The following is an 18,408-nucleotide window of genomic DNA, read 5'->3' on the forward strand; positions in this document are numbered from 1 at the left end:
AAAGAAAATGGCAGCTTGGTTCAATGAAAGCTGAGGGGGAGGTCAGGAAGAACAGAGGGGGTCGGTCATTCCTGGTGGAGGGGTCTGGGGAAGGGGTGCTTGTGTGCCAGCAGCGTGAGAGAGGCAGTCCTGTACAGTGGTTAAGGTCTGGGGCGATGGAACCAGACCCACCTGGGCTTGAATCCTCGTTCCTCCACTTACTAGTTTGGAACCCTGGCAACCTCTCCAACCCTGTTTCCCTTTCTGTTAAATTAGAAAGATAACAACAGTACTCATTTCATGACATTACTGTTAGGGCTAAATGGCGTTTTAGCAGAGAAACTTTATCACAAAGTTTCTGGCAATAAACGTTATCATCACAGATGAAGCCCAGTGTGGACCTAGATCCCCTACCTGAAGGGGCAGCTCCTCGTCTGGACCCTGACTGAAGTCCAGGGGCCCAGCTGGTGGTGGCCAAAGCGCCTCCTCACCCAGGTTACCACTGGGGAACTTTGCAGAGGAGGAGTCAGGGGTAGGGCCCTGCAGAGCCTTTCCAACTGGGCGACTTCCTAAGCGCTCTGGGGCAGGGGTCACAGGGAGGCAGCCCGACTCTGAGGGCCCGTTGTTTTTCTCCACTGAGCTGAGAAAGACGCTCTCTCCCCACCCCTCCTCCCTCGATGCCCAACTCTGCAAGCTCAGGCGAAGACTGAAGATAAACAAACCCTGCCCGACTCGCCTTGTCTTGCTCACAAAGAGCTCTCAGTGCCTGACAATGGTCCCGTGATGCCCAGTCTTCCAGGTTTATTATCCCCAGTTCACAGATGAGGAAGTTGAGACCCAGAGGGAGGGAGTGGCTTATCTGATGTCCCATACAGAGAAGTGGCACTGCCCAGACTCAGTCTCCCAGTCCTGTATCCAGTACTGTAGCAGACTCATGGGCTCAGCAAATGCACAGCCACGCATCAACACACACACAGACAGCCCCTCATGCAAAGGGCCCAACCCGAGGGGAGAGGGGAGAGGGGCGGGGGTTTGGACCCTCACTCCTCAGGAGCCAGGGGGTGACAGCTGTTTTGGTTTTTTTTTCCCCTTCCCTAGATGAGCTTCACATCCCAGGTGACCGGAGCAGAAGTCCTCAGCTTGTCTGTCTTATCTTTTCTCCAGGTCAGATTCCTGCTGCCCTAGCAGGGGCCAAGACAGTCCACTCTCGCCCACAGCTATGATCTCTGCTTGGCCTGATGGGTATGTGGGGAGTGGGAAGCAAGAGAGGCTGCTGGTGGATTGCAAGAGAGTGTGACTGAAGAGTTGTTTACATGACTGGGTCCTCCCTGTGGTCTCCTGAGGTCAAGAGAGCTGGGAGAGAGGACCCCAAGGTCACCAGTTGTCCCAAGTTTTCCTGGGAAGCTAGGTTTTCGATTTTAGAACCTGGAAAGTCCCACACAAACTGCGATGAGTTGGTCTCCTGAGTCTTTCACAGCTCCCGGTTTGGGAAAATGAGATTCGCTCTCTAATACATAGGGGAGACGGAGACTATGAAGTGGGGCCAGGGGCGAAGGGGAAGGTCAGGGACGGAAGAGGCTGGCCCTACTTTCACCTCCTTTTCCAGGCTCTCTCTGAGACCAAAGCCTAGGCTCAATTTCAGCAGGCTATCCTCCTAAGTCCCCAAAGCCCTTTGTTCCCAGTAAAGATAGGAGAAACCTGCTCTAAATGTACTGCTCCCTTCCATATAGAGAAAAAGAAGGTACCAGGTGACTGATGTTTAGGTCGAAGGGCACAAGAAACAGACCTACATTAAGCTGTGTGCACTCCAGCAACATATACCGTGTGAACCTGTTTTTTTTTAAATTGGAATATAATTGCTTTACAATGTGTTAGTTTCTGCTGTACAGTGAAGTGAATCCGCTGTAAATATACATATATCCCCTCCTTCGTGAGCTTCACCGTCCCCCACCCCCTCCCCATCCCACCCTTCTAAGTCATCACAGAGCACTGAGCTGATCTTCCTGTGTTTTATAGCAGGTTCCCACTAGCTTTCTGTTTTACACATGAGAGTGTAGCCAGGACGTGGAAACCACCTAAATGTCCAACAGATGAATGTGAACCTGTTTTGTCTTTTTTTTTCTTTTAATCCTGAAAATGCAGATACTGTGCCCATCTTGTGGGACTGTATTGAGCATCAGATGAGCAGCTGCTTAGTAGATGTTGATGGCTGAGGCTGTGGAGGGGCCTTTCTCTCCCAGACTTGGGAGGAGATGCCTGTCTTGGGTCCAGATCTCACCTGGGTTTCTGTTTCTTTAGGACTTCAGCTCATCTCAGGTGGGCATGCTCCCTGTTTGCCGCCAGGGAATGGAAATACAGGAGATGAATGGGAAAGGGGATCCTGATGAGGGGATGGGAGTTGGCGGGGGGAATGGCAAGGCTGGAATTTGAGATGAGACGAAACAGTTCAGGAGGTCTTAATGGCTGGAAACTGAAGGATGGTTCAGGGCAGAACTTACCCAAGATGCCCAGGCCTCTGAAGTTCCTCAGCACAGGGAGGCAGGTGTGGGGTAGGGAAGACATTCACCCGGGGCTTAGCCCCAAACCAGGTCTCCCTGAGCCCTGGGTGGCCCATCTGACACAATGAACAGTAGAAGGAACTGACTTCTCTTTCATCCCGGCCTGCAGTCAGCCTGTGGTCCATTTTTCCTCCCAGGCTGTGACAGGGGCAGTCAGCACCATTAAGTTCTTCTTCTCTGAGGCTTTCCTGGGTCAGCACTTCGAGGCTGTAGAGTTGGAGGACAGTGAACCTGAGCCAAGAGACCTCTTCCTATTCAGGCTGATGTCCCCCACTGGACGCTGGTGCGGGGCCCACGTTGGTGTGTATTGTGGCCATGGAGAGATCATCCACTTTGAGGGTGAGAGGACAGGCCCTGGGCTTGGAACAGAGGCTGCCCATCAAGCCCCCTCCACCAGTGGGTGGGCCTCATAGGGACAAAGACTGCCACCCCCAGCTCATGGTGCAGGTCTCCGAAGGAAGTCGCTTGGGCACCCAGGGCATGGGGCTCAGGGCCACGGGATCCTGGGAGAGGGGGGTGTGGGTGGGAGCTTGGGGCTGGAGTCTCAGGACCAAACCCAGCTCTGATCGCACTTGACCCATTATCCTTGCAGGCAAGAACCCTCGTGGCCACGGGCCGCACCTGTTTCTCGGCTCCTGCGAAGGCCGTTGTATCCAAACAAGGGCAGCACCCGATGATGCGCTCCCTTTTGCTTTGGCGGGTGCTCTGTAGATGCGGTGGCATTGACCGTGTAGCGCTGGAGCGCCCAGTGCGCAAAGACATGGACACTGACCCACCTCCCAATCACCCCACGCACAGCAACTGCGTGCACTTTGCTCTGCAACTGCTGGGTCCAGGGCCCAACCTGGACCCCGTACAAGTAGTCCGGAGTCCCATGACTTCGGTAAGCACGGCCCAGCTACCCACATAGGACCCCACATCCCCTCTAGAGCCGGTTAACAACTGTAGCTAAACTATGAGCTTGTGGACAGTTTAGGCCCTCTCTCCCCACCCAGGACACGTTACTCAACTTGGAGATCCCCTTTACTTTGGCATAACCAAAGCCCCCAGAAGCAAACTAGGCCTGCTAATTCATCAAGGTTCTACTCCTCAGAAACTCTTTTGGGCCCACTCCAGAAAGATCCCATCTCACAGATACCAGGCATCAGTCTCCTTCAGCCAGGCGCTGTGGTGGTCCTGATTAACCCTCATTCCCATTCTCCAATGGAACCTACCTAAGCAGCCAAGCCCTACCTTTCTGGGCCCCTCCATTTCCACCGAGACCCTTCAGTTCTGGTTCTGGAGACACCGGTAGCCTATAGATGAAGACTCAGTCCTATGGCCCCTTCCACATTCCGAATCCAGGCCTCACCTCCCGCAGAGTGAAAGTGTTAATTTCTCAGTCCTGTCGGATTCTTTGTGACCCCATGGAATGTAGTCCACCAGGCTCCTCTGTCCATGGGAGTCTCCAGGCAAGAATACTGGAGTGGGTTGCCATTCCCTGCTCCAGGGGATCTTCCTGACCCAAGGATCGAAGCCAGGTCTCTGCATTGCAGGCAGATTCTTTACCGTCTGAGCCACCAGGGAAGCCTAGGCAAAAGACCAATCCCCCACCCTCACCCGGCTTACTCAACCTGATGCACCAACTCAACTGGAACCCACCCCCTTCCCCCAGCCCAATCACTACTTTCTCTCTAGATCCAGGCTGCCTTCCCTGGAGGGACCTTGGATCTTGGACCTTGGGGGAGGAGCTGGAGGCCTCACAGGATCCAAAAGTCCTGGCAGTTACACTATACCCTAACCCAACCTCCTTCTTTCCTAGGTTTCCGTGGATGTGGACTTGACCGTGGACTAGCTGTGACCTCAGGCACTCCTGGTGGGCAAGGGGCTTCAGAAATGATATTAAACTATTTTTCAAAGCCAAATTCGAGATTCACCATTCCTTCTATTCAGTCCCCATCTGTCTACATCTGCATCCTCGGCGCTCTTGGACCAACCTTCCTTAAATTTCATCATCTCTAGGAAGCTGTTGTGCACAACTTTCTTCTACCCGCCCCTCTCCCAAGACCCAGCCTTTCTACAGCTTGGGTGAGAATCAGCGTAGTATCCGGGACGAGTGAAACTCCTAGAGACCGTCCCACCGAGACCGGGTGGTCAGGGGTGAGTAATGGCATTCTGCATCTCCAGACGGCTGTCCCAGCATCAGTCTAGCAACTCCACCCCACCCCCGCACCCCACCTCCCCACCCCCAGACCTGGAGGTGCATGATCACTTTCAGGGGCTGGAGGGATTTCCGAGGCATTGGGGCGGGGCCAGGCTTTGCAGCACCGCCCCTCCTGCTCCTTCCGCGGACACGCCCTCCGCTTCGCGGGAGCCGGTGCCTTTAAGAACTACAACGGGCTCGGCCCTGATTGATAAATCCGGCCGCTGCTGCCTCCGCTGGCGCAGATTGCGGCCTCTGCGGAGCCCGGGCAGCGCCGCCGACCTCGCCTGCCAGACCTGCGCGCTCTTCCTCGGTCCCTGCAGCATCCCGGCGGCGCCGCGTCCTTCCCAGCGAAGCCCTCTGCCCTGCCGCCCTATGTCGGCCGCCCCGGCCTACAACGAAGACAAAGGCGGCTCTGCCGGCCCCGGGGAGCCCGAGTATGGCCACGACCCGGCGAGCGGCGGCATTTTCTCCTCCGACTACAAGCGGTGAGGGAGCCGGGCGAGAGGGGGGCTGGGCCCGGCCCGGCCTGGGAACACGCGCTTCGGTACCATGGACAGCGCCCAGGCCGGTCCGCGGCGGCCCAGGTGGCGCGGACCGGAATCCTGCACGGCCCCCTCCGGCCGTGGACACAGACCCTCGCGACCCCTGTCCCCCTTCGCTCCCCGCCCCGCGAGGGGCCGGCCTGGGACCTGTGAGGGTGGGGGCGGAGGCTGGTGGGGGATGGGCCGGCCAGCTCTGTTTCTGAAAGACCAATCCTCCCGCCCACAGTGTTTCTCCTGTTAGTGGACTTGGATTACAGGGTCTCTGCCTTTTTCGCTTGTGGCGAATTGACTCCAAAAGAACGCGGGGGAGGGGTCAGATCTGCGAGCTTGAGCCTGGAGGCCTGTCCAGGAAGGCCTGTCCTGGAATAAAGAGACTCAGATCCTCCCAGGCCTGGCCGCTCCTACAAATCCATTTCCCCTTATTCTGGTCCCCCGTCCTCATCCGCATCTCGCGTCTGGAGCTCCCACTCCTGCTCCCCACGTTGCCCCTATAATTCAACCCTACCTTAACTTCCTCCCCTTCCCTTCCACCTTTGGCTCATTCCATCCTTCATTTGTTTATTCGTAAATTCTGAAACTAGCATTATTAAGGGCCTGCTGTGTCTCGTTCTAATCAGTGCGGATGCTGCCGTGAACATGAGACAGTCTCCTCCTCAAGCCCCTCTAGAGGGGGGCACAAGGAAGAGCCTGTGAATGACAATGTGGTCTGGTGGGGCTCTCAGAGGGGTGAGAGGAGCTGGTCCCTGGGCCTGGAGAGAAGGGAGTGGGGGAGAGTCAAGGATGTTTCAGGCAGAGCAAAGAGCTTTAGGCAAGGTGTGGAGGAGAAGGAAAACCAGGTCACATTTTGTAGGTGCTAGTACGTTGTGACCACAATCTCTGTCCAAGCAACCAGAATGGCCAGAACTGAAGGTAGAGAGATGCCCAGGTGGAGGGACAGGGGTGCAGGGCCACTGAAGGTTTCTAAGCAGGCAGTAGCAGATTTGCATTTTAGAAGGGTCCCAGGCTGGATTGTGGAGAAGAGATTGGAGGTGTGCTGGATTCAGCAGAAGACAGGTGAAGGGGTGTTGAAGTTGGATGGGTGGGCATGATGGTGGCCTAGGTTATGGGTGATGCCCAGAACTTGAGGGGCTCTTGAGATGGTAGAAGCTACAGACTTGATGATTACCTGGGGAGAAGGTAATAGGAAGGGGTTGGGAGAAGATGAGGATAATCTCAGGTTACTAATTCTTGTATTAGATAGATGGTAGTGACAGACAGGGTAATTGGAAATAAAGATATTACAAGCAAATTTGTGGAAAATAATGTTGAGCCTGGCTTTTGAGATGCTGAGATTATAAACTCTGAGGTAGAGTCTAGTAGGTAGCTGGATGTTAGGATTTGGATTCCAAGAGATTATTAGTATACACACACACACACACACACATGCGTGTCCATCCATCAAAGCCACAGAAGGAAGTGAAGATAGCCAGATAACCTAAGGAGCATTTATAAAATGAGTTCAGACAAAGCACAGGTAAGAACCCTGAAAACAGAATAAGAGTGACATAGAAGTGACATGAAGACATAGAATAAGAGAGCAGGGGGAAAGTGTTTCAAAATAACTGAGAATAAGTAAGCCAAAGGCAGGAGGAAAAATAAAATGTTGTTTCAAGAAGGAAGCCATCAGCAGTGTCAATGCCCTCTGAGGTCAATTCAAACAAGGAAAGAAATCGTGCCCACTGGTTTGACAAAGAGCAGATCTACCCCTTCCTGCTCCACTCCCCACCTCCAGCCCTGAGAGACTAGTTCTGGCAAAGTCAAAAGAGGAGGGGCTAGGTTCATTTTCTCCAGCATTCTTTGATGAACAATTTTAAACATATAGAAAAGTTGAGTGAATAATACAATGAATATATGTATACCCTCCGCCTAGATTCAATTCAGTCGTTGTTGCCATTCTGTGGTATTTGCTTTATCTAACCATCTATCTATAAATATTTTTGACTGACCCATTTAAGTTGTAGACATCATGGCCACTGAGCCTTAAATTATAATCAGCATCTGAAGCCAGATTAAAAGTGAATAGGAGAGTGAAGAGGAGATAAATGAATAAAACACGGTGAATGGGAATTTCGCTTTTGAGAAGTATGACTGAAGGGATTTCCCTGGTGGTCCAGTGGTTAAGAATCCGCTTTGCAATGCAGGGGATGCAGGTTCGATCCCTGGTCTGGGAACTAAGATTCCACTTATTGCAAGGCAACTAAGCCCATGAATCACAACTAGAGCGCCTGTGCACTGCAACTAAGATCAGCCAAATGAATGAACAAATATATATATATTTTTTTTATAAAGGGGAAAGGGAAAGAGTTTTGCCAGAGGAGAACGTCAGTTCAAGAATGTCTGTTTATTTTTGTTGTTATTTTTATTTGTCTATTATTTGTCTGGGAGAGCTCAGAGCAAGTTTAGCTGCCTTTGGGAAGAAGCCAGTAGTGTGGGAGAGACTGGAAGGAATTGAAGGAGGCATCGATCCCTGACTGACGGGAGGGGAAGCTTCCAGAGCCGGGTGGGAGAACTGGCCTGGCCTCAAGGAGGACCAGCTCTGCCCAGAGGGAAGAGGAGGGGGAAGAGTAGATGGAGATGTTTGAGAGCTGTGGGGATTTTGATCTAAAGCCTTTATTTTCTGTGAGAGGCAAGTAGTGAAGCTGCAAGGGCAAGGATGGCAGGAATCTGAGGAGCATCCCAAATACAGTAAAGAAAGCCAACCACTCCTGGCGGGGTAGGGGTCTTGGGGACAAGAGGGCCAAGGATGTAAGTGAAGAGCAGTTGAAGGCTTGCACATAAGGGGCCTCAGCTGGGCATGGAGGAAGTAGAGATAAGAGAATGCCGATAGGAAGGAAAAAATCAAGGACCTGGCCATGGAAAGACAGGTGAGGATCAAGATGGTGGGGGTCAGAGTGGGAAGGGGGTGAACACGATTGTTGAGGAGGAGGAGTTTTGAGGGGGCAGAGGTTCAGTTGTGGCCTGAGGGGGAAGTGAGAGATGCCTCACCTGTGTCTGGATCCGCTCCCCTGCCTGCTGGTCCCCTGCCTGCAGACCGGGACTTGGCTCTGTCCCCAGTCCCTGCCCTCCTCCACCACGTGAGTCCTTGTCTCTGAGCAGCAAAAGGAAACCAGAGCCTCCCTCCCGCCAGTGTCCAGTTTCTGAGTTTCGGCGCAGGCCCTCTGGTGACAGGGACAGGCACCCCCAGCTCCCCGGTCAGCTCAGTCTCATTTCGAAGCACGATCTGGTGCCCTGATGCAGCGATTCCTGCAGCTCCCGGGGGCAGCAGTGAGGTCAGGGGGCAGAGAGGCCGATCAGGAGGCCGCCAGCCCTGTGCTGGCCCCTGAAGGCGGGCCCCCACCCTGGTACCAGGCCCTGCAGCCGGAGGAGCTTCGGTGGCTGCAAGCCCCAGAAGAAGACATGACCCCAGAAGAGTCCCTGGAAGGACCTTGCCCAGAGCCTGGCCAGGGCCACGGCCAGAGCCAACCATTACGGTACAGAGGAGCCCTCAGGGACTCTCCCCCAGACAGATAGGAAGGCCAGGGATGGGAAGCTGCCTCTTCCAGCAGGAACCATTTAAGTCCTACCTTTTTAGCAGGAGGACTGGACTGGCATTTAGTGTCCAGGAGGGACAAGGTGTGGGGGATGTTTTGGGGGACTGAGAGTTTAAGCGAGGGGAAATGAGCCTAACTCCTAACTCCCTGGTAGCTCTGAGGGGAGGAGGACAGTGAAATATTTGAGGATGGAGTAAAACCTCTGACCTTTTCCTCTCCGCAGGTCCTGGCTAGGTGAGGGTTCCTGATGAGGTTTGGAGACAGGATAAGAACAGGATAGTTTGACCACCCTCTCCCATTTAGTGGAGAAGGCGATGGCACCCCACTCCAATACTCTTGCCTGGAAACTCGCATGGACGGAGGAGCCTGGTAGGCTGCAGTCCATGGGGTCGCTGAGTCAGACACAACTGAGTGACTTCACTTTCATTTTTCACTTTCATGCCTTGGAGAAGGAAATGGCAACCCACTCCAGTGTTCTTGCCTGGAGAATCCCAGGGACGGGGGAGCCTGGTGGGCTTCCGTCTATGGGGTCGCACAGAGTCGGACACGACTGAAGCGACTTAGCAGCAGCAGCAGCAGCAGCTCCCATCTAGTGGGTTGGAACTTGGGTGGTGAGGGGAGGGAGGAAGGTGTATATCACCTGAAGTGAGTGTATCTGGCCTCAAATGCCAGGTTTTACCTTCTTCCCACCCCACCAGCTGGCTCCAGTCACCCACAGAGTCCCTCAGGTCAGGCCAGGGCTTAGGTCACAGTGAGAGCCTTGTAAAGGGATCTGACTCCAGGAGATGAAAGTTTCATGGCCTTGGAGTGTCACTGTGTATCTCTCCCTTCCTCTCTATCTTGGGAACATCAGTTGGTGGGAGCGAAAGTGAGGGACCCGGGGTGGTCAGACCTCAGGTGGGGGCTGCTGTCTGCTAGTGGGCAGCTGACAGTCTTGCCTGTGCTATGTCCCCACAGCCCCTCTCTTCCCTTGATTCCCCTCTCCTAGGGTCCTGGACCCTCCCAAGAGCCTGGAAGGTGGGTACTAGGCTGGGAGGGCAGGATCAGTGTGGGTGCCCAGCGCCACCCTGGGTGTGGGCACTTGACATGGGCTTGTGGCATCTGTAGAGGCAGTGAGGATGCCTAGGTGTGAGGAAGCCTGCTGTAGAGAATTCCTGAAGTTTAAGGGCCCCGGAGTCAGCTCCAACTGGTGCCTGTCTGACCCCTAAGGAGGTCAGAGGATCTGTGAGACTGGATATATTTGATCTTAGAATCCTAAATTTATCATCAGGAATCACACATAGGAGTCCACAGGCCATTTTGGCTAATGGGATTGGAGTGACGCAGTTTTGTCAGAAAGCTATATGTGTGCGTGATGTGGGTGGTGTGTGTGTGTCTGTGGAGGGCCATGTGTGAGTGTGCATGTCTAGATCAGGGTGTGGGGAAGTATAGAGAGCTTGTGGTGGGTGTATGTCTGTGGGTGTCTGTAGGCATTTGCAGGTGAGGCGTGTGGGTCCACGGGTGTGTGGGTTTATGTGCTGAGTGTTTTTGTGGGAAGCGTATGTGTGGTATACATGTCTTTGTATGTTTCTGTGGAGATTATGGGTGTGTCTGCAGGGGTTTTGTTGAGTGTGTGGGGGTGTATCTGAGGGATGTAAGTGTGTCTTTGGAGGTGTGAGTATGTCTCTGGGTGTAGGTGTGTCTGTGGGGACGGATGTGAGAGTGTATTGGTGGTCCCAGTGTCTGATGGGGTGTTGGGGTTATGTAGGGATCTGTGGGGGTGAGCTGACTGTGTGGGGATATGTATGGAGGATCTTTGGGGTGCGTGATGTGCATTTGTGTATTGGGGAAGGTGGTGCCCAGCTCTGTCATTCCCCCACACCCCCCATGCTGCCCAGGCCCAGCTGAATGGTCTGTGCCTCTGTCTACACCCATCTGTCCTGAGTTCAACATGCCTAGGACTTGACCACCTGGTTTGCGTTTGGGAGAGGGATGAGGTGGTTGTCTTCTGACCCTCACTTGGCCATAGGCAGTAGAAATGTCCTCTGGTTTGGGGGGACATCATCCTGAATGGAAGATGTTCGTTCTTTATTTTTTTATATTGAAATATAGTTGATTTACAGTGTTGTGTTAGTTTCTGCTGTATAGCAAAATGATTTAGAGGTACATACACACACAAACACATGTACATATATTTCATTATATTTTTTTCATTTTCTTTTCCATTATGGTTGATTATAGGATACTGAATCTAGTTCCCTGTGCTATACAGCAGGACCTTATTGTTTATCTGTTTATATATAGTAGTTTGTATCTGCTAATCCCAAACTCCTAATTTATCCCTCCTCCACCCCCTTTCCCATTGGTAACCGTAAATTTGTTTTCTATGGCTGTGAGTCCGTTTCTGTTTCATAGATAAGTTCATTTGTGTCATATTTTAAATTCCACATATAAATATATCACATGGTATTCCTCTGACTTACTTCACTTAGTATGATAACCTCTAGGTTCATCCATGTTACTGCAAATGGCATTATTTCATTCTTTTTTTTTTTTTATGGCTGCGTGGTATTCCCGAATGGAGGGGTTCTAGATCAATATGCGTGGGGCTGGACATCTCCAACCCTCATCCAACAGCTAGCAAGTCCTGTGTGTTCTGGAAGCCATCATCTTTCTACTTTGCCTCCCATCAAAAATGTATTCACGAGAGACACTTGTAAAATCCTGGGAACATCCGTTTCTCAGCACTCCTCCTGTCTTTTCTGATTTTATCTGTTAAGCACTCGCGCATTTCTGCAAAATGCAGCCCTGTGACTAGGTGTCTGTTACGTCAGGTTCTTTCCTTCCTCAGCATTTATCACTTACTCATGTCTCAGCATCAGCACTAGTCACACTTGCCTCTTTATGACTGTTAGCATGCTCTTCCCTCTCCTAAAATGGCTATGTCTATTTTCTGATTTTCTATTGCTTCTAGGTGTTTCACTTCCATGACTAACTTTGTGCACACTGCTTTTTAATTCCTGCCGTTGGTAATTCCTCTCCTGGCAGGGTTCTCATGCCTGGGTCAAAGCTGTGGGTTATCTGAGTATCATCTGGGAGGTCAGAGAATATAGAGTCTCCATTCACAGCTGTTCATCACATTTTGGAATTGCCTGGACAATATGAGAGCATCTGTGGTCCCATAGCTCTGTTAGCTGTGTAGAGACACATTTTTCCACGAGGTGATTTCACGTTTCTCTGCTTATTTCTTTGACCATCAGTCGCTGGACCTCTGAGTATGGTTGGGCAGGTTGTTCACTGCTCAAGGGCACATGGCCAAGGAATACCAGATCATGCTCCACTCACTCACTGGGGAGCAGCAACTCAGGGCTGTGTCTACCTGGAGGGGCAAGGGGATGGTAGATGGGCAGCCCTGACAATGAATCCTGAATATAGACCCTAAGCTAATATCAGTACTTTATTTTTAATATTAAACTTGTACTCACCATATCCCAAATATTTTCCTTTCTGTTGCTATTGTGGGCTGAATTGTGTTCTCATATGTTGAAGCCCTAACCCCCAGTACCTCTGAATGTGACTGTGTTTGGAGACAGTTTTAAGAGGTGATTAGTGAAAAGGAGGTCATTAGGGCAGGTCCTAATCCAATACGATTCACTTGTTACGAGAAGAAACACAAAGGGAAGACCATGTAAAGATATGGGAAGACAGTCATCTGCAAGTCAAGAAGACAGGCCTCAGATGAAACCAGCCCTGCTGACACCTTGATCCCAGACTTCTAGCCTTCAGAATTGCAAGAAAATATGTTGAGGTGGTTAAGCCACCCAGTCACTCTGTGGTACTGTTACAGCAGCCCTAGTGAACTAATACAGTTTTGCCTTGGTTTTTTTCTTAAATTTAGTTTATAGCCATCTTATTACTGATAATTTTATGACCTTTAAAATTAAAATTTCCCCCTCTTCCATACATTAAAATAATTTTTAAAAATGATTCATCCACTTTTGTTTGTGGTGGGGTCTTTGTTGCAGCACACAGGCTTTCTCGTTGCGGCGAGTTGGGGGGCTATTTTTCATTGTCGTGTGCAGGCTTCTCATTGTGGCTTCACTTGTGGAGCATAGGCTCTAGCCTCACAGGCTTCAGTAGTTGCAGCTCATGAGCTCTAGAGTGTGGGTTCAGTAGTTCTGGCACATGAGCTTAGCTGCTCTGAGGCATGTGGGATCTTCCTAGACCAGGGATCAAACCCATGTCCTTTGCACTGCAAAGTGGATTCTTAACCACTGGACCACCAGGGAAACCCAACATAATCTGACTATTAAACAAATGTGGGATTTATTTTGGTGTGAAATACGTGTACAAGTTAAATTCTTTGCTACATAGCAGTTGTCCCAACAGCATTTGTTTAAGGGAGGCAAAAGTTTCTTTCTCTGGTTAGTGTTAATTGTTCCTAATGTATCAACTTAGATCTATTTGTGAAAATTTTAATCTGGCACCACACAGCTTTTATCATGGTGATTTGTTTTGTGTTTTGAATTCTGGTTAGGTGAACTGTCTGTCTTTGTTCCATTTTTCTCATTTCCATCCCCCTTTGCCCCAAAATTCTCTGGAGTTTTAACCTATTGATTTTTGTTTCTGGATGAATTTTGCAGTCACTTCAGGAAGTCTGACAAAAGGTCTCCCTTGAAATTTCAATGGCCATTGCATGACATTTAGATACTGGCTTGGAGACTAACATTATTCTCCTCCACCAAGTGCAAGGGGTTATTTATTTACATCGTCATTTTTCCGGGACTTCCCTGGCAGTCCAGTAGTTAAGACTTAGCCTGCCAATGCAGGGAGTATGGGTTTGATCCCTGATTGGGGAGCTAAGATTTTCCTTGCCTCTCAGCCGAAAACCAAACCTTAAGAGAGAAGCAATATTGCAGATGTTCCTTGGCTTGCAGGTGAGTCACTCCAGTTCTCTGTATTCACAGTATTCTCCCTGCATCTCTCTCTTCACAGGGCCATCTTCTTAAAGCACGCCAGACTTATTGAGTTAGAGACCCACCCTCCTCCAGTATTACCTCATCATAATTACAGCTGAAACAATTCTGTTTCCAAATAAGATTACATTCTGGGTACATTCTTTTTTGAGGGGTTCACAGCTCAGCCCCGTAACATTGACTGACCCACATGCTTCTCCCCACCCCAAGTCTCCTGATCTGTATTTTACCACCTTCCCTTGTGGTCGAGTCCTGCCTTCCCTGCCCAGTCTGTCTGAATCCTACTGATTGATAGCCCCATCCCCACCGTTGTGCTCTCAGCTGACCTTTTGTGTCCCCACCAGGCACGATGACCTGAAGGCGATGCTGGACACCAACAAGGATTCCCTCAAGTTGGAGGCCATGAAGAGAATTGTGGCGGTGAGGGGGGTCAGAGGGATCCCTTGGGGGAGGAGCTTGAGGATCCAAGAGCCCTCCTTGGCTGCTTGTGGACCTTCCCCCAATGAGTGCTGGCATCCTCCCTTCTCATTCTCCCCTACCCTGACCCCACCACCTAGATGATTGCCCGGGGAAAGAACGCCTCAGACCTGTTCCCCGCTGTGGTGAAGAACGTGGCCTGTAAGAACATAGAGGTGAGTGCTACCAGGGAGGGGTCTCCCTTGTCCACCTCCAGGAGTAAACTGGAGCTAGTTGGGGATGAGACAGGGGACGGTCCAGTCCCTGGAAGTCCAATCCGCTCAGATTGTCCCTCGTCCAGGAAAAGACACCTCCCAGATGTCCCTGAACCGGATGTGGATCAGCATGATGGGGCCAGGGTACCCTGGATGCTTTCCCTGTGGACTGCAGCCAACCGGGGTGAGGACATCCCTCAGGGCAGGGGCACCATTCACTACTGAGAAACCCCCTCTTCCCCAGGTGAAGAAACTCGTCTACGTGTACCTGGTGCGCTATGCTGAGGAGCAGCAAGACCTAGCCCTGCTGTCTATCTCCACCTTCCAGCGTGGCCTGAAGGTCAGAGGTCTCCATTTGCCTCCCTGGGGTCTGGGCCTTGATGGGGTTGTATTGGAGGTGTGGACTTATTCACAACCTAAAAGTTGAGAGTTAGGTCTCATTAGGTGGGAGTTTTTAGGACTTCAAGCCTAGGAAGCAGCATCTAAGTAACTCTGACAGAACTGCTCCAAGGAGCCGAGGGGTGGAATCAGGTTATATAGAAGTTTTGCAACAAAGGGCAGGTGGTCTAACATCAAAAGGCAGTTGTTAATGACAGAAAACCAGATAACTCAGGTTAAGGAGCTTGGTGCTTTTCTGTGTATGGGAAGATGCAAGAGTTTGGGCTCACTGAAATCATTCCTTTGATATGCATCCCAGCTATCTGGGGCCAGTATCCTGTGTCTTCATATCCTGAGTTTCTCCTGGGCTCACCATGGGAAGTGGCTGCAGTCTGATGGCTGCTAGATGGCAGGTGTTCTTTCTTCCGGAGTTCCCTCAGGGATCACCAGCTCACTGTCCATGGTGGCTGCAATTGCTGATGACTGCTGCTGCTGCTGCTAAGTCACGTCAGTCGTGTCCGACTCTGTGTGACCCCATAGACGGAAGCCCACCAGGCTCCCCCGTCGGAAATAAATTCATTTGTCAGAGTGTAGGGGTTGGGGGAGGGGGTCAGGCTCTGGAGGTCCTTTCCTACCTGCCGAAAGTCAGGAGAGTCAGAGGAGCCTGTGCTAATGGCTGCCTCAACTATGAATCACTTGAGCCCCTGATACTGGCCTTCACCCTACTGATGTAAAGGGATTGAGGCCCATAGCCAGGCAGAAGTCAGCTTTCTTAAGACAGAGTAATGTGTGGGGAGCCCGCTGACCTGGATTCCTCACCTCTGGGCATCAGAGCCTTGGCACTGGCTGGCTCACCTGGTTTGAGTATCAGATAGGAACAATGGCTTTGGAACCTTTTCACCTGAAACTGGGTGAGGAGGACAAAAGGGCTTATTGGAAACAAATGAGCTCCACGGTGAGGAAATCCACAAAATTCACCAAGCTGGAGAGCAGCCTCAGACGTGGAGACTGGGTTTGACGGTTTGCAGAGAGAACGTAAAGACAAGACCATTCCATTTTCAATAAGGTTAGTACAGCCAAGGATTCCTTGAAAGTAGGAACAAGTTGATTATTTTGTTTAGTACCAGAAGAAATAATTGACTTGTCATAGATGCCCCACTATATGTAAAATATCCACCTTTAAAGACCTGGATTGGGACTTCCTGCTGGTCCAGTGGTTAAGACTCTGCTTTCCCAATGCAGGGGACATGGATTCAATCCCTGTACTGAAAACTAAGATCCTGCGTGCCCTATGGCATGGCCTCAAAATTAAAAAAAAAAAAATATATATATATATATATATATATATTTTAAGATCTGGATCACTTTTGTGGCAATAAAATGCCCTTTGAGGCAGGTAGAAAGTGAATCACTTAAGGGAAGGGACAGTGGGAAGATTGAAGTCCTTTCGTATGCAGTGGAGGCTGACCCCTCACAAACACACACACACATTTTTAAACTGAATATTCTCATCTTTTGTATGTTAAATGCATGCATGATAATCTCCACTGGGTGCTTTTGTGGTTCAGATAAGATATCTCCAGGGTAAAGAAGTCACCATCACTGTCTTTCTATTCTTTGTCCAATCAGACTCTCCAGCTCTGATTACAGCCATTAACTCCTCTAGTCTTTCCACATGTTTAGTTCTAATTCCTGTGAGAGGGACATTGAAAGGTCTGGCTCATCTTTTCCTGTTCAGCTGGTTCTGTAGGTTAGCTGAGCAGACTGAGAGTTGACTGCCCAAACTGGGGATTCACCCCTGGTTCATTCTGCTCTGGCCAGCAGGAGGTGATGGCAAAGTCTGCTCCTCAGAGGCGGGGCAGAAAGCCTGGGCACTTGCATCTACCATTCTTTCATCCAGCAAATAATTGGGTATCTCTATGCCTCACACTGTGTTAGGGGTTTTTGTTGTTCATTTGTTTTAAAATTTTTGGCCTCACCGCAAGGCATGGGGATCTTAGTTCCCCCATCAAGGATAGAACCCTTCCTCCCTGCAGTGGAAACGAGGAGTCTTGACACTGGACCACCAGGGAAGTCCTTGTGCTAGGTTATTTTTTAACAAGTCAAAACCATATGATCTCTCTCTCTTTCAGATTGGTTTAACCAGGATTAAAATCGTTTTATAAGAACCATTCTGAAAATTTTGCACAAATTTTTACATTGACCTGAAATTTCCACATTCTACCCATTTTAGAAAACCAGAACTCACTTAGTTCAACTCAATGCAGTGATTTCTCTAGAACAACAGTCAGCAAACTTCTTCTGTATCCAGCCAGGTGATACTAGTTTAGGCTGTGCAGACCATCTAGTCTCAACCGTCAATGACTCAACTTTGCCCTTGTATTTTAATAGTATGAAAGCAGCGATGAATGAGTGTGCATGACTGGGTTTGAATTCATATTTTAAAAAATATTTGACTGTATCAGGTCTTAGTGGCAGCATATGGGATCTAGTTCCCTGACCAGGGATTGAACCCAGGCCCCTTGCATTGGGAGCTCAGAGTCTTAGCCACTGGACTACCAGGGAAGTCCCTGAATGCATTTTTATTTATTAAAAAAGGCAGAAGACACATTTGGCTTGTGGACTGTAGTATCTGTAGTATGCCAGCCTTGGTCATCTCCAGTGGTACAGACCTACTCCTTCATAAGGCAGTTCCATCTTAAGACAACTACCACTGTATTTCATTTTTGTTTTTATTGAAGTATAGACAATTCACAGTGTTAATTAGTTTCAGGTGTATAATACATTGATTCAACATTTTTGTGGCTAATACTCCATTTAAACGTATTTCAAAATATTAGCCATATCCCCTGTGCTGTACAATATATTCTTTTAGCTTCTTATTTTATACATAGTATTAATACTTTGTACCTTTTAATTCCCGACCCCATCTTGCTTCTCCTCACCACCGCCACCCCCACTCATAACAACTAATTTGTTCTCTATGAGCTGTTTTTGTTCTGTCATACTCATATTCATTTGTTTAATGTAAATATACCCAGAATATATACCCAAGAGTGATATTGCTGGATCATATGAAAGTTCTGTTATAGCTTTTTGAGGAACCTCCACACTGTTCCCCACAGTGGCTGTGCTATTTTACATTCCTACCAACAGTGTACAAGGGTTCCCTTTTTGGCACATCCTCACCAACACTTGTTATTTTTTGTCTTTCTGATGATAGCCATTCTGACAGATGTGAAGTGATTATAACTTTTTAAAAACCATTATACTATGTTGAAACGTCTTTCACCTTAATTTTTTAAAATTTAAATCAGATCCACCAAAGGCATAAAGAATATTATTCATATGTGTGCATTTATTCTCTTACTACTTATTTACGTATTCCTAAATAATGTATAATACTGTTTTATAAACAGCATCTTATATGTGTTCCTCTAAAATTCACTTTCTTTTTGTTATTATTACTGTTTAGGGGGCTCTTCTGCACAATAGTACCAACCTTTTTCGTCAGCCCAGACTGAGACTCTGTTTGCTTTGCAGCCGGCTAATGTTGTTGACTCAATTCTGA

At 49.6% G+C, this 18,408-nt stretch overlaps 1 protein-coding gene across 3 annotated transcripts in view; it reads left to right on the plus strand.

The window, feature by feature from the left end:
• Positions 1-5,094: 5,094 nt before the first annotated feature.
• Positions 5,095-18,408, plus strand: part of AP3B2 (adaptor related protein complex 3 subunit beta 2) — a 36,009-nt gene continuing 22,695 nt past the window's right edge. For 2 of the 3 annotated variants that reach the window (XM_055417549.2, XM_088829792.1), the window contains exons 1-4: positions 5,095-5,207; positions 14,133-14,208; positions 14,346-14,420; positions 14,704-14,799. In XM_055417549.2, coding sequence (XP_055273524.1) covers positions 5,095-5,207; positions 14,133-14,208; positions 14,346-14,420; positions 14,704-14,799 — 360 coding nt within the window. The remainder of the gene's footprint in view (positions 5,208-14,132; positions 14,209-14,345; positions 14,421-14,703; positions 14,800-18,408) is intronic. The other variant, XM_088829793.1, reaches the window with a different exon arrangement.

This window comes from Moschus berezovskii, chromosome 21, assembly GCF_049115385.1.
Source record: "Moschus berezovskii isolate FMDL1 chromosome 21, NW_MosBer_1.0, whole genome shotgun sequence".
Taxonomy (NCBI): Eukaryota; Metazoa; Chordata; class Mammalia; order Artiodactyla; family Moschidae; genus Moschus; species Moschus berezovskii.